Source organism: Macrobrachium nipponense, chromosome 19, assembly GCF_015104395.2.
Source record: "Macrobrachium nipponense isolate FS-2020 chromosome 19, ASM1510439v2, whole genome shotgun sequence".
NCBI lineage: Eukaryota > Metazoa > Arthropoda > Malacostraca > Decapoda > Palaemonidae > Macrobrachium > Macrobrachium nipponense.
This window is the reverse complement of record NC_061088.1, coordinates 32,276,499-32,293,426: the sequence shown is the minus strand read 5'-3', so window position 1 is coordinate 32,293,426 and position 16,928 is coordinate 32,276,499. Positions and strand designations below refer to the sequence as shown.

General features: G+C 42.5%; 1 protein-coding gene across 1 annotated transcript in view; it reads right to left on the bottom strand.

The window, feature by feature from the left end:
- Positions 1-7,795: 7,795 nt before the first annotated feature.
- The window catches only part of LOC135215765 (E3 ubiquitin-protein ligase RNF146-like), a 56,107-nt gene continuing 46,974 nt past the window's right edge, over positions 7,796-16,928 (bottom strand). The window contains exon 4 of the mRNA XM_064250720.1: positions 7,796-8,848. Within this exon, the coding sequence (XP_064106790.1) occupies positions 7,923-8,848 (926 nt within the window). The 3' untranslated portion in view covers positions 7,796-7,922. The remainder of the gene's footprint in view (positions 8,849-16,928) is intronic.

Below are 16,928 nucleotides of genomic sequence, written 5' to 3'. Positions count from 1 at the left end.
GTGGTGAGCAGACCCTTGAGTCTGTAGCACCATCACAGGAACTTCTAACCATAATCGGAAGAGCAGCATAAGGACAGGAAGTGCCTGTACACTTTGACCCCTCCCTTTCTTGCATGTCTGAACCAGTCCGAGGGCTGGCTATCCAAGTTACACTGGACTATTTGGAGGTTCACGCACTTGAGTCTTCCTTGAGATTCCATGGAAGACCTCTCTGGTCAAAGGTCCGGAGATCTTTGAGCAGAGGCAGGCGCAGCACTCCAAATTTGGGGTAAACCCTGATTCAGAGCACCGGATACTCAGGTCTCCTCAGAGGACCAGGCACCCTCTGCTCCCAAGTCACCAAGTCTCCCAGAGACTCGTGGCTTAGCACACGTGTCTGAAGACCAATGAGAGCAAGCAAGAAATCCAGGTGTCTTTCTCAGGGAGAATAATAAGGTATATCTTAGTTTTACCAGACCACTGAGCTGTTTAACAGCTCTCCTAGGGCTGGCCCGAAGGATTAGATATTTCTACATAGCTTGGAACCAATTGGTTACCTAGCAACGGGACCTACAGCTTATTATGGGATCTGAACCACATTATATCGAAAAATTAATTTCTATCCCTAGAAATAAATTCCTCTGGTTCTACGTTGGCCGAGCCGAGAATCGAACATCGGACCACCAGATTGGTAGCTGAGTGCAAAATCCACTCGTCCAACGAGGAACTTTTCTCAGGGAGAAAGACATCCCTTCGGAAGACCCAGAACGGGGCTTCTTCCAGGTGGGAGCAGCGTCCTCCCTCTTCCTCCGTTTAGGGGCTTTGGAAGGGGAAGGAGAGGGAGTTGAAACAGAAGAGGAAGACAACAATGAAGATGGAGTTTTCCTGGATCTTGTCTTCAATTTCCTGGATACTGGGACCTGAACTTGGGAAGCAGTGACTGAGACAGATGTCACCACTGGGGCAATAGTTTTGTGAACTACTGCTGGGGTGTTCACAAAACTACTGCTGGGGTGTTGAGAGTGGGGTGCATACAAACACCCCTAGTCATCAAATAATTTATCATCATGGTTACCATGGAGGTGTGTGTCACTGGATGAGTAGGTGCATGAGAGGCTCGCAAGTGACTCAACAAACCTTTCATAGAAGGAACTCCTTGGGGACCCAAAGACTGCCAAGTCTCTTGGAGTTTGTCAACCTCCATGCCTGAAAACGAAGTCAAGTTAGTGGGAACTACCTCCGCTCATACAGAGAGAGAAGCACCTCCCTTGCAGCAGGAACAGGGCGCCAAAGAGAGATCGTCCTGGTCTCCAGTTTTCCACCAACGATCTCCTCCCAACAAAGTGAGAGAAGACGACGAGTGAGAAGCCACTCCCACAAGAGGGGCAGCAAGGACAGAAACTTCATTGGGGGAATGAAAGCCGCCAGAGGATTTCTCGTCAAGGTAGTCACCGAGGCCGTGGCACCCTTTGATGATGACTTGTAGAGTTTCTTCTGGTACTTGCTCCTTAACAAGAACTTATTCCATGCTCTGAAGACTAGTTGTGACACTCAGAACAAGTGGAATCAGGTGTACAATCAACTCCCCTGCACGACGTGTAGAGGAAATGAGTCTACATCAATAGAGGAGCGGAAGTGGTTGCACGCTTTGATGGAGGTGCTAGGGCAGACCCATATAGTAACCTGCTATCATACAATCAGCAACAACAACAAAGGACTATTCCACCAGGAAAGATGAAAAGTATAAAAGCTGAAGAGAGGGCAAAGAAACAGCAGGCAGAGCAGAGGGCAGCACACAACATCCATCTACTAGGACAGCCGAAAGTAAAGTGTACCGACCGAGCAGGAGTACCTCCCATCCAGTACTCAGGTAGTTAACTACCATAAACCTTGTTAGAAGGTTTAACTGTTGGTTTCCAGCTTTGCTGAATAGTAATTTCAATATAAAGGCTGAAAGGTTTGTATATCGTGTAGGAACAAATTGATTTTAACTGGAATTGGAATTTAGGCGAAGGGCCAAGTGCTGGGACCTGTGAAGTCATTCAGTGCTGAAAGGGTAAATGGCAGTAGGAAGATCTGAGAGGTGTGACAGGAGGAAAACCTCAAAGCAGCTGCAGTTGCACTATGAAACAATTGTTAGAGAGGGTGGGAAGTCAGATGGATTATTTGGTCCCTCCAACAATGCTTCACTTGTTTTCTGAAATAACATGTTCTCTGTCATATTTCTTTATGAATTAAGATGTTTTTAGCTCTTAAATGTGTAAGTATGCACAACGTAGTTCTTGGGACAAATAACTGAATAGCTTGGGCAGTCTTATTCAAAGGTTCCTTTACCAATATAGTCATTGCACCATAACTCTATTATGCATCAATATGATAATTCAACTCCACAGCAACATAGAATTCAATATCAGTAATCATCAAATGAGAGCTCCTTAAATTTACCAGGCTTCAGGTTTCCATATTTGGGTACTAGGTATAGCCTATTAGCAAATTTTCATCAATACTCAAATGGAATATTTAGGTAATAGTACTTTAAATAAGCAGCACTACCAAATCTCCAGCTGAAGTTTCCATATGTCTTTTGACTCCTTACAATTTTCCTTACCTTTGACTTTGTTAAACAATAATCACTTGTAAGAACTGCTGATGACAAGCATTAGTGTGATATAGTATAAATGAAATACCATGGCATAAAATACGTTCTATCTATCTGCAAATCATCTCTTCCACTTATAGCATGGTCCGATGTGTAAGAAATTGTATAGGGTAAATGACCAAGCGGCAACATAGTGGCCACATCTTCCGGAACGCGGCCACCTTCCCGAAAAAGTACTTGACTTTGCTGCCATGAGCATCAGTCAAGATTTGTGGCCCATCCAGGCAGCACATCAAGACCTCTATGCTCCTCTCAAAATATTTTCTCTTAAATTACAAAATAATGGCATAATTCAAGCACTTTTTCAGGAAATGGCCGCGTTCTTGAGAGAGGTGACTCCTATGCCACCACTAGGTCATTTATCCTGCATACCTAATCTTTATAGTACTTTAAATAGGGGGTCATGAGGAGCAAAGCCTCATAGCCTAGGTGAGGTATGCCTCAGCACCCTGTTAGGTTAGGGAAAGTAAAGTTAGGCTGCATCCCTTTATTTCCCTAATTACTCCAATACCTAATGGTCATAAATGCATGCAAAACATGATGAGCCATTTAAAAAATAAATTTGTTCATGTACTACTGCGTACCCTTCCTATTTGTCTACTTACCCAAGCATTCATAGCCTATTTTGGTAGATCTAGAGTACTTATTCGCAGTGGCCTAGACTATGGCAGTGGCGGTTTTTCTATGCAGTTTTACCTACTAAACAAGAATTTTAAGTAATATTTATTCGGACGACTGTAATTAACCCCCCCGGAACTTCCAGTACTCAACACTGCGAAATACATTGGACGCCCAAATCCCTAGTGGATGTCGTATCTGTGGTAACGTTCCTTGCCGTCCGTGCGGACTGCTTCTGTAGAAATACCCCTATTTTCACTGATGAACTTGCTCCTCATACCTAGTAGGTACTATGCCCTTGGCAAAATACCTACTAGGCTACCTAGGTACCTATATGACAATCATTCGACCATGTCTGATATTGAATTTTACCTATGATGGCAAAGTAGGATAACAGGTTAAGTATCATACCTACTAGGCTAGGTAAGTAGCCTATTAGGTAATTAGCCTAGTAGGTACATTCCCTTTCTACCGAATCCTCATGAAAAAAATAGACAATGATGACCATGACCCCATCCTATTGCCATTCATCAATCTTTAATCTGGCTGCTTTAATTACCTAAACAACGTAATTTCCAAAGAAATACCGTTATGTAGGGATAACTAGCCTACTAGGCTTAAAGCGTATTCCATTTTTCTTAAGCGTTATTTATATTTTTCTTATTTTATTTTATTATTTTTATCATTATTATTTTGTGTCAGTCTGGAAGAAACTAGTTTGACCTTAGCTAGTCTCTGCCTGACGGAAGTGCATCGGAATGCCATGCGCCTACTCTACGTAGTATTAACTCTGTACATAGTGTTTATAAACACCTTTACTAATTTTTTTGGGGGGAAATCACCTCACCAAGTTTCCATCACACAAAAATCCCTTAACATAAGATATGATAAGAAACATTAACGACGCGCCACTTACAAGCAAAAAGCTCAATGCCAAAGGGTCGTCTACAAGGTAACAACTCCGGAAGGGGAATGACAATGAGTCAATGACGTTTGGAAGTAAATAGAAAGGCAGGTGCTGCTATCGGTTGAAAGTTTCCAAGCATTCTTCTTCTTCTAATTGCTTACCGCCAAAATGCTTCTGAAATTTTTGTGTAGTACCTATTTTAAAACTGAATTAAGTGATGCATTAACATGTCCTAAACTTATACTCTACCCAGTGTAATTTTGATATGTTAGCTTCACTTTGAAAACAACAGAAAAATATTGCATTGAGATAAGTTATATGTTCAATAGTAATAGTGACTTTTTTTACATTTGCACAAATAAAAGTTACTCTCTTAACCCTATCAAGATTTGGAAGAAGTCTGTTTTCAGACTGGAAGGGCTTGAGGAAATGCAGCTACTTGTAGCTAGCCGATAGAGAATGTCTAACAGAAGGTTATCATTAGCCGAGTTATATCATATACAAAGCTTTTCTGATGTCAGTTTGGAATTTTGCGATGTGAGAATCTATTCACAATATGCGCATTTCTCATGGAAAAGTAATACACGATGCAACAATTACCTCAAAACTACAGAAAACAAGCTTAGATGCAAAGTGACTCTATAAATACCATAGTTACTCACAAAGTGAACATGAGGCACTAAGCAACTTTATATATATATATATATATCTATATATATATATATATATATATATATATATATATATATATACTATATATATACATAGGGCCGGAGCTGGAGCTCAAAGATGTATCACGAAGGAAGTAGTAGGGAAAGGCATCCTCATCCTTTAACAGTATTTCAATGCCGACGTTTCGCGACGAATCGAATTCCCAGTCGCATTTCCAAGGCTGAAAATACATAAAGTTTGCGAACATTAATACTCAATTTGATTTAATTTATATTAAAAATGTAATGGCAACAGCTCTCAAAGTAAAAAGTTAAAAGTTAAAATTCAACAGCACCTTCAAAGTAAAACAAATTACAGGCACAGGACTTCACTAAAATCTTAGAAACACCTACCTATACAGGAGAAAGATGTCAGTTTTACTAACAAAGTAAGTAAAAACAGAGTGAGGCAAACCAGCTGCCCAAAATACGCTATGAACAATTTTACAGAGGACGTTTGGGTGTTTAACAACGGTACAGTCTTTTTGATAATTATAGATTCTAAAATAGCTAGATTGTTGCAGATTTGATAACCTACTACCTATTCTATGGTTTATGCCCCTGTGGGAATCTATTCGAACCTTCAACAGCCTCTTCGTGCATCCCACGTATGTTAGTCGAACTCTTTCTTTTGTATAAGTAGGTGTTTCTAAGATTTTAGTGAAGTCCAGTACTTGTAATTTGTTTGCCTTTGAAGGTCCTGTTGAATTTTAACTTTTAACTTTGAGAGCTGTTGCCATTACATTTTTAATATAAATTAAATCAAATTGAGTATTAATGTTCGCAAATTTTATGTATTAAATTTTAGCCTTGACAATGCGACTTGGAATTCGTCGCGAAACGTCGGCATTGAAATAAACTGTTAAAGGATGAGGATGCCTTTCCCTATACTTCCTTCGTGATATATATATATATATATATATATATATATATATATATATATATATATATATATATATATAAAGTACAGTGTATATATAAAACTTAAACTACGACTCGGTCAGTATTTATGCACCTACAAAAATCAGTTGAGAATTCAAAAGTATTATATATGCTCAATTTTACATCCAACCAATTTTGGATTCATATTATATATATATATATAACTATATATAATATAATATCTATATATATATATATATATATATATATATGAATCCAAAATTGGTTGGATGTAAAATTGAGCATATATAATACTTTTGAATTCTCAACTGATTTTTGTAGGTGCATAAATACTGACCGAGTCGTAGTTTAAGTTTTATATGTACACTGTACTTTATTTATTGAATATATCATGGCAGGCCATCATCAAAATAATACGAGCTTTAGCAAACTGAGAAATTAGTGCTAATCAGAAATTGAAGTTCTGTGGCTTGCCTAAGTTTGAGACCAATTTCCATTTAATATTATTCTCATTGTAAGCTATGTTTTCTGCTCTGCTAATATCTAGACTATGAAAATCTTCATTAATCGCTGCATCAGTCTTTCCCCTGAATATTTATTGATTTTGCTGCCGCATGCAGGATGTAATGTAACAGTGCTAAACATTCCATAGTCCCTAATTATGTAATACCTTTATCTTATTACCATATTCTCTCCCTCTTACATATGGAACTTTTAATTAATACCTAATTTCTGAAGACAGCAACCGTTTACTAAATTTTTTAAAAAGTTGAATGCATTCATGCCCACTCTCTTAACTGCGAGAAGTTTTAAATAAATCGTGTTTCATCGTAAGCTAGCATACGCTCACATTTACATTTACTATTCTTATTTAGCATCTTCTAATAACTTTTACTAATTTATATTTATCCTGAGACTAAGGTCGTAATTCTATAGTTAGGTGCATTTCTGTCTTTTTGTGATCTGTTTCACTTCTTCCACTCGTCAATGTACTTACTTTGTTCTATATGAACAAGTGAAGGTATTTAAAAAAAATATATATATATAAAACGGTCCAAGGTTTACACAACACAGAACAAACAAACAAGACCACTTAGGTCATGAGGGACTGCATATTTGTGTTCGTTCCTTAGCCCCTTGCATCCCTTCGTAAGGGACCAACAATTTCCTTAACAGCTTTGCTTTAAGCTGATGTTTTTCATGCAATACCTTTGGTCTCGGCTTGACACCAAACTTTTTACCAAATAATCCACAACCTTTACTTTTCATTTTGGAACAAAACTGAGCTCTACGAGTCTTGGAATAGTAGTCTCTCTAACTTGGGAATTCAGTTCTTTTTAGTTGAAAGTTATTTCCATTGAAGTGTTCTGATTTTGATGTCATAAAAAGAAGTTTGACTTTATGGCAGAAAATGTGAAAAAAGGAAGAAAGAAAAGAAAAGAAATGAAATGTTAAGATGACAGGTTGAATCTATTCCAAAAAGATTCCGATGCGAAAAATATTTAGGTAAAATAAAGCTTATAAAACTCCTGTTCCATGAAAATTGCCACTAGCCTACTTTTCAAAACTATAATGGTATAAGCTATTTAAAGTAGTATTGAGCATTCAAGATAATAAAAGATGTAAAAGTTTTATAATTGTTAAACTTTAGTAATATAATTTTTGGACCCATTTGCGCACTTTTCATACTGGAACGCACCAAGTTTATTTTGCAGCTTAAATGTCGATTCATGGCAGAATGTTCAGAGAAGCAAAATAAAATATCTCAAAATGATGGTTTGACCTTAGCTAATGGGTGTTAAGCTTTCCTTGTAAATGGAAATGCAAACAATTTTTTAGAAACACTGGTCAAGGTGAATAAATTTCATTTTTTTAAATCCATATATCAGGTTGTTAGCCCAATAAGCATAAAAATTGTAATTTGATGTGGTAAAAGGGCAATTTCCATTAAATTTCATAATTTTCTTTTTCTTGGACACATTTCCTTTGAATTTTTGCAGGGTTCAGGAAAAGACATCAAAATTTTCCACTGCACTTTATTAGTTGATACTTGAAATAAGTTCATCACACATTCCAAGAAAATGAAAAAAATACCATGTTTTTAAAAATAATAGATCACAGACATTACAATTAGAATCCCGAAACATTAAAGTTGCTCATCCTCTGAAGATAGATGCAAATGGTACTGTTCTGTTTCCTCTGTTGTTGACACTTCAGCAGCATCAAGAGGATAATACTCAGGAATATCTGCAGAGAGTGATAATTGGTCCATTTGGTAAACAGCCTCTTCAAGATCAGGTGGGGGTGGTGGCGGTGGTGGAGTATGAACCGAGCGCGACTGATTTGCAGGATGAGTTTCATTAACATCACTATCGGTGGGAGACAGCTCAGGAATTGGGTGATGTGACAAATGACGCTGCTGAACCTGACTGTGGTGGTGGTGTGGGGCTTGATGAGAATGTACAGTGTGAGACAAGATACTGTGATCAGCACTAGTAGTTAGATTATGAGCTAAAAAATGAGGGATGTGAACAGGGTGGTGAAAATGCAAATGATGGTGGTGATGAGGGATGTGATAGTGATGACGGTGAGAATCGGCGGAGAGGGCATGTATGTGTGTTGGCTCACTGGTGTCAGGTGACCCACTACTACTACTTGTGGCACTAGGTGTGTGTGGTGTTTGAGGAGTATTGCTTGGTGCTGTGGGTGTTGGTGGGCACAAATCATTGTTATTAGCTGATGGTCCCATTAGGTGACCATCTCCAAATTCATGACTTAAACTGGAATCCCCTGAAGTTGGAACATGAATGGCATGAGCAGCAGAATGAAGTGCTGATAATTCAGCTTCCAACTGGCTTGGAAGTTTAATACCAGCAACACCCTTCTTAGGGATAGAACTCAGGTCCCTCTTGATGCGGCGTCTTCGACTAGGATCATTACGTCTCAACTGAACCATCCTGTCAAAATCAATGATGTATAAAAAGCCAGCAACAAGAACTTCACAGGCACGTTGACCGGAACCGTAGGCTGCTTCTAATTCGTGACTGGTCCGCTCATCATACTGCCACCAACCTGTAAAAGTATTGCATACAAATTGTCTGTTAAAAATAACAGCCATCATAACTTATTAGAAACTTGCAAAGACCATACAAAATTATGTTTTCCTTTACAAAAGTTTGGTAAACATTGCAAACCAAGCAATACAGTATAGATACCTTCAACACAAAAGACAAGCAAATGATTCTTTACTTTCCACCACCAGTGTTGTTCTTTATATACTACCAATAGACAGATACATGTTATACATCTTTAAAATTATCAAAATTACTAGCTTTATTATCTGGGCCCAGAGACACCACCAAAAATCAAACAATCACAACAGTTTTTGTCAAACATTATTATATAATATACAAAAAATAATGTTGCCAAATTTAAAGACTGGGTACAGCTATTCATCTGCCACTCCTCCAATGCAATTTCTGATTTTTTCTGGATTGCATTATAAGTTTTACATTACATATTATATGCACCAAAAATATAAAATATCCTCAGAATTTCAATGTCATTCTTTTATGACATAATTCTATTGGCTATAAAGCACTGAATAAGTAACATTTAAAAGTTTTCTTTTTACCAATTAATTTTCCCATTTAACCCATTTCTCCAAGATTATTTCCAAACATTACTACAGTGTTTTAATAAACAATTACCACAACATCCTACTAACATGCCAACAATCTACAGGCATTATGAACTACCATGCAAATAAGAAAGCTTTACATCAACCAAAGTAGTGTTACTGTATATGTCGGCGTATTAGGTAACTTGGCTTATAAGATGACACCCCCTTTTTCCATGTAAAAATGTAGGTTTAGGAATAGGTTCGCCATAAAAGACAACCCCTAGTTTATTAAATAAATAACTCAGTCATCTGATGTAAGTTAGTTGGTACAAAAATAAAAACAATAATTACGTATTGGAATTATCATACCAAAATTGTGTAAAATCAGTAACTCAAAGATTTTAAAGTGTTTCACAAAGCTACCCACTAAGAAAAAATACTTTTGTATTCCCTTAGGAAAAATGATATTGTTAAACTACAATAAAGTTTTGTACATACTTACCTGGCAGATATATACGATTAATAGCCCACCCAGCCTCCCCTCAGGAGACAGGTGGAAGAGAAAAATCTGACAAGCTTACAGGAGTGGTTCGTACATCCGCCACCCAGCGGCGGGTAAGGTAGACCACCTGACCTACCTGTCGCGTGTGCCGCGAGATTTGAAATTCTGTCGGGAACGTCGGAGACTATAGCTAAGTATATATCTTCCAGGTAAGTATGTACAAAACTTTATTGTAGTTTAACAATATCATTTTTGTACATGAACTTCCCTGACAGATATATACTTAGCTGATTGGCACCCTTGGTGGAGGGTAAGAGACAGCACAATAATACAGGTAAGACGGGAAACAACTAATGTTGTAGGATATAAAAACCTTGGTTCTCACCTTTTCAGGATGAAGACTTCATAGATACTATCTCTGAGTCTGCATTGCCTGGAGAGCTACAGCTAGGACGTGACCTGATGCTGAAAGACTCTCGGATCTACCACTGGGATATGTGATCCCCTATTGTGGTAGAATCCAAGTCGGATGCTGTTAGAGGGACCTTGTCCGCTTACCTAACAGATCCTTACCACTACCTCTGCAAGGAGCCAAAACCCACCAGACCACCTAACCAAAATACAAAGGGTTAATATTACGACAAAAAGAGGTGCCTCCTGCAACCTCTTTCAGACAACCAAAAACAACAATATAAAATATAGGGTAACATATAAAAAATTTACACAGGATAAGTTTCAGCTCCCTGCCCCAGCACCGAATCCGCCGATACGAAAGGACCCAAGGCGAAGCATTTATCATATGTGATTTTTACATCACGTAGGTAGTGGTTTGCGAAAACCGATTGGCATCTCCAAAAAGTCGCCTCCATCAAGTTCCGCACAGACATATTTTTTCTGAATGCAAGCGAAGTTGCGATGGCTCTCACCTCGTGAGCTTTCACTTTCAGTAGTCTAAAATGATCTTCCTTACAGGCAACATGTGCCTCTGTAATAAGGCTTCTCAGAAAAAAGGAAAGAGCATTCTTCGACATGGGCCGAGTGGGGTCCTTTACGGAGCACCAAAGCACATCTTGATTAGCCTTAAGTTGTTCCTTCCTCTTAAGGAAATACTTCATAATTCTCATAGGGCAAAGAGTTCTTTCAGGCTCTTCCCCTACTAGAAAAGATAAACTACGAACTTCAAAGCTCCTGGGCCAAGGGCGTGATGGGTTTTCATTCTTTGCCAGGAAACTTGGAAGAAATGAACACACCATAGAATCTTCCTTAAACCCTACATTGCCCTCAATAGCTTTGGAGCTCACTCACTCTCTTAGCTGTAGCTAGGGCCAAAAGGAAGATAGCCTTCTTCGTCAAATCCTTGAAAGAGGCTAAGCCAGGAGGTTCGAATCTAGACGATCCAAGGAATTGTAGGACTACGTCTAGATTCCAGTTCGGTACTACATGAGGACGCTTAATGGTTTCAAATGATCTAATAAGATCATGCAGGTCCTTATCATCGGATATATTTAAGCCTCTATGCCGAAATACCGCCGCCAACATACTGCGGTATCCCTTAATAGTTGACACAACCAGATGACATTCTTCTTTGAGGAAAATAAGGAAATCCGCAATTTGGGTCACAGAGGTACTGGAAGAGGAAATGTTCTTCCTCTTGCACCAACGTCTGAAGACATCCCACTTTGACTGGTATACACGCAAGGTGGAAGGTCTCCTCGCTCTTGCGATTGCTTTAGCAGCTGTTGCTGAAAAGCCTTTCGCTCTGACCAAACTTTGGACAGTCTGAAACCAGTCAGACTGAGAGCGAGGAGATTTTTGTAGGTACCTGTCGAAGTGGGGTTGTCTGAGTAGATCGCTCCTTAGCGGGAGCGATCTTGGAAGGTCCACCAACCATTCCAGTACCTCTGTGAACCATTCTTGGGCCGGCCAAAAGGGAGCGATTAAGGTCATTCTCGTTGAATCGGACTCTACGAACTTCTTGATGGTTAGCCCCAGGATCTTGAAGGGGGTGGAAACGCGTAGACGTCGAGTCCGTTCCAGTCTAGAAGAAGAGCATCTATTGCTACTGCCTCTGGATCTGATATCGGAGAGCAGTAAGGATCCAGCCTCTTGTTCTTTGACGTGGCAAAGAGGTCTATGTGTGGCCTGCCCCATAACTTCCACAGGCTCTGGCATACATCCAGATGAAGGTCCACTCTGTGGGAAGGACCTGATCTTTCCTGCTGAGGAGATCTGCTCTTACATTCCTTTCTCCCTGCACGAACCTGGTGAGAAGCTTGATTCCTCTTTCTTCTGCCCACAGAAGAAGGTCTCTTGCTGTCTCGTACAGGAGAAGGAATGCGTCCCCCCCTGTTTCCTGATGTATGCCAGAGCTGTAGTGTTGTCCGCGTTGACCTGCACTACCGATCTTCTGACTTTGGGCTCGAAAGCCTTCAGAGCCAACCACACAGCCATCAACTCCTTTCTGTTGATGTGCCAGGCTATACCTGGTCCCCCACCCAGGTACCTGACACTTCGCTGGTTCCCAGAGTTGCACCCCACCCCATGTCCGACGCGTCGGAGAACAACACCAGGTTGGGGGTCTGTGATTGAAGAGACAGTCCCTTCGCAAAGAGGTTGGGATCTGTCCACCATAAGAGATGTTTCTTGATGTCCTGGGATAACGACAGGGAGAACGTCAAATCCTGAGAACGACGACTCCAATTCCGATGAAGAAAGAATTGGAGTGGTCTCAGGTGCAACCTTCCTAGGGAAACGAATTGCTCCAGAGAGGAGAGCGTCCCCAGCAGACTCATCCACTCCCTCACTGTGCATACTTCTTTCCCTAAGAAGGTTGTTACTCTCTCGAATCCTCGGGCTATCCTTTCCTGCGAGGGAAAAGCCCGAAAACTCAGAGAGTTCATCTGTATCCCGAGATACACACACTCTTGCTCGGGAATTAGTGATGACTTCTTGAAATTGACAAGAAGTCCCAAAGCCTTCGTCAATTCTAAAGTTACTTGTAAGTCCTTCAAACAACGATCTTCTGAATTGGCCCTTATTAGCCAATCGTCAAGGTACATGGATATCCTCACCCCTTTCAAATGAAGCCATTGAGCCACATTCCTCAAAATCCCCGTGAACACTTGAGGGGCCGTCGAGAGGCCGAAACACAGAGCCCTGAACTGAAAAAATTTTCCCCCCCATCATGAATCTGAGAAACTTCCTCGAGGAAGGATGGATCGGTACGTGGAAGTAAGCGTCCTGTAAATCCAAGGAAACCATCCAGTCCCCTGGACGAAGTGCTGCCAGCACTGATGAAGGCGTTTCCATCGTGAACTTCTTCTTTTCTACGAAGAAGTTCAGGGCGCTTACATCCAACACCGGTCTCACCCCTCCCCCTGAGACTTCGGAACTAGGAAAAGGCGGTTGTAGAAGCCCGATGAATGATGGTCTGTCACTAGTTCGATAGCCCCCTTCTCCAGCATCTGATCTACTGCTAGATGGAGAGCTTGATTCATGATGGGGTCTCTGTACCTGGCCGTCAGTTCCCTTGGGATGGCCGTCAAGGGAGGTCTTTCGACGAAAGGGATGAGGTAACCTCTCCTCAAAATAGAAAGGGTCCAAGGATCCGCCCCTTTTTGGGCCCAGACTTCTGCAAACTCTGGCGCCCACCGTTGATTGAAGGACTTGCAAGTTATTTGGGGGCCTTAACAGACTTGGCGAAAGTCTTACCCCTTCTTGAAGGTCTACGACCTCTAAACGTAGAGTTTTCTTGATGAAGATGCCCCTCGAAAGGGTTCTCGAACACTTGCCTTTTCCTTCTTAGCCTTGGTAGGGAAGGAAGGGCGAGGTTTTTCTTGCCGACTGTGCCAAAAGGTCCTGGGTGGCTTTGGCCGAAAGTGACCTCGAAATGTCCTGCACTCGATGTTTCGGGAACAACTGAGTAGACAGAGGGGCAAACAGCAAAGAAGACCTCTGAGCATGGGAGACCGACTTCGTTAAGAAGGAACAATAAACCGACCACTTCTTCACGATCCCGGCCCCATAAAGGGAGGCGATTTCACTCGCTGTCCGTCTCTTACCGACTTGTCCATACAAGACACATAAGATCTTCTGGCGAAATTGACTCTGGCACTTCAATTTTCTTGGCTAGGACTCCCAACGACCAATCAAGGAAGTTAAATACTTCTAGCACTCTAAACATACCTTTGAGGCAAATGATCCAATTCATTCATTGCCCAAGTCGTCTTAGCAGAGTTAAGGGCAGTTCTTCTTGTCGAATCTACCAGTGCCGAAAAATCCGAATCAGCCGAAGACGGTAGACCCAATACTAAGGGCTCTCCTGTTTCGTACCAGAAACCGCGCGTCCTGATAATATTCGAAGAGGAAAAGCGAACATCGTTTTCCCCGCTTCTTCTTTGGAAGCCATCCAGGAACCAAAACTCCTCAGTGCCTTCTTTCATAGAAAGAGTTGGCTTCATCCTCACACAAGAAGAACTCTTCGCTGTCTTCGCCGTTGAAAAAAGTGAGTGAGGAGAAGGAGGAGCCGTAGGCGTAAGGGAATCCCCAAAAACTTGTAAAAGTAGCTCTGTAAGCTTCTTGTAAGAAGAGACAGCAGCAGAAGTGTTCGGTTCCTCATCCGAACCTTCTAGGACGTCTTCTCGAGGCGAGCGCGGAAGATCCTTATGTGACGAAGGGATCCTAGCAGGAGTTGAGCGAGAGGTTGGAGAACGCCCTCTCTTAGAAGAGTTCACATCCACTGGAGAACGATGAGAAGATCTGGGAAGTCTACGATGAGACTCCCTCTTCGAGGTATACGGAATCTCAGCCGAAGGAGAGGTAGGGCTCCTACTCCGAGAATCCTCGGAAACATCCACAGGGCGCTTACGAGGAGGCGAGCGCCTACTATACTCTATGCGCCTATCCTGAGGCGAGCGGCTGCCAGGAGAAGAGCGCCTATCGAGAGCAGAGCGCTTGCGCGGCTCTCCATACCTGTCCAGTTTGCGTACCGATCAAACGGAAGTCCGACTGGAAGGCGAAATGCGCCTACTAGGAGAAGGCTGCTTGCGAGACTCTTGACGTCTAACAAGAGGGTAAGATTCAGGAGAAGGGCGCTTCAAAACTAACGAGCGCCTACTTGGAGAAGGGCGCTTCCGGGATTCCTGGTGCCTACCCAAAGAGACAAACGGTCAGGAGAAGTGCGCCTAGAAGCGGGAGAGCGCCTACCCGGAGAAGGGCGCTTGAAAGACTCTTGTTGTCTGCCCCTAGGAGAAATAATCAGGAGTATGACGCCTTAAAAGAGACGACGCCTACTATGGAGATCTATGTGCAGTAGGCTCTTGGCGCCTACCTTGCGGGGATCGGCTAACAGTAGGGCCGTCTATCATTCAACTCCTCCTACCAGACTCTGATGCCTGTCAGGAGAGAAGTCACGATCCGACACTCGAGGAGAGTGACATCTGGAAGAAGAACGCCTACTTGTATAAGGGCGCCTTCTAGAATCTTGAGGCTGCTGAGGAGAAGTTTCACGCGAGGGAGTTGAAGAAATCGCGTGATGAGCAGGTGCAGTGCGCTTACCGGAAGCGGGAATCCAATCTGGAGAAAAAACTTCTTTCTCCATAGAGCTTCCTACCGATGTTTGGCGTCTTGAAATCGAAAGAGAGCCAGGCGAGCGAGGGCGCTCACGCGAGCGAGGGCGCTCACGCGAGCACCCCCTTCATACGAAACCTCCCCATATGAAGGAGAACGATCCTCTGAAGAGCGGCGCCTAGATCTCTTGATCGGAAGAGAAACGTCCTTCTTCCTACGTGATCTAACTGCTAGAGAGTCTGCTAGCGCCGTGATCTGAGCTTGAAGTCCCGCGAGTACTCTCGTAGGAGAATCTTCTTGTTCTTCCTCGGAAGCAGGCGCCGAGCGCGGAGCGCGCGAAGAAGAACGATCACAGGATTTCTTGTTGGGTTTCTTCGCCTCCACCGACGATTCTTCCGGGAAAACCTCCGGACTAGAAGCCAAAGGACTGCAGGGAGCTTCCAAGCCCTCTTCAACGGCGCGACGCATCCGGGGAGGAGTTCCAACCTCTCTTCGGAGAGGGAGACGACGAAGAGGAGAAGCATTGGCGTAGGAGCTCCTTCTTGTAGCGATCCGAGGCAGCCTGGGAGCGTACTTCAGGATCTGCCGAGGGGACGCCTGACCGGTGGGGGCTCTCCCTAGCCCTCCTGCGGCTTTCGACTTTCCTACTCCACTGGAACTGGGAGTCTGGAAGAGGTCTAGGCCTAGAGGCACTAAGGAGCCGGTCAGACGCACCCTCCACAACACTGGGGACACTGCACTGATCACTAACACTCTCCTTACCTTCCAACTGACGAATCTTCTGATCCATAGAACGATTCTTGGCTTTCAGAGCTGCCGCCTCCGAAGGCGAATCTTCGGCTTCGGTGCGGGGAGCCGGGGCTGCCACTTGGGAAGAAGGTTCTAATTCTACGTTAGTACTATTAGGATCCACATCCAACTCACTCATTCTAGATCTGCTAGAACTTCTAGAGGAAGCCTTACGCACTCTATCACGTTCCAACTTCCTAACATAAGAAGAGAGAGCCTTATATTCTTCTTCATTCAATCCCTTACATTCATTACAAGGGTTAGCAAAAGCACATTCATTCCCCCTGCATTTCATGCAAACCGTGTGGGGGTCTACCGAAGCTTTCGGCAACCTCACCTTACATCCCTCATTCACGCAAACCCTAAACAAAACCGAAGTTTTAACTACCGATTCTAGATCAGACATCGTTAAAGAAAATCAAACTCAAAATCAAACCGGTCCACAATCAGCGTATGCCAAGCCAAACAAAGCGAATACGTCACCAAAAGAAGTCCAAATTAACTCCAGGCAAGCGAGAATCGAAAAACTATCGAGAGGAACCGACAACAGTTGTTATCGTTCCCGCGACAGAGAAAAATCTGACAAGCTTACGGGAGTGGTTCGTACATCCGCCACCCAGCGGCGGGTAAGGTAGACCACCTGACCTACCTGTCGCGTGTGCCGCGAGATT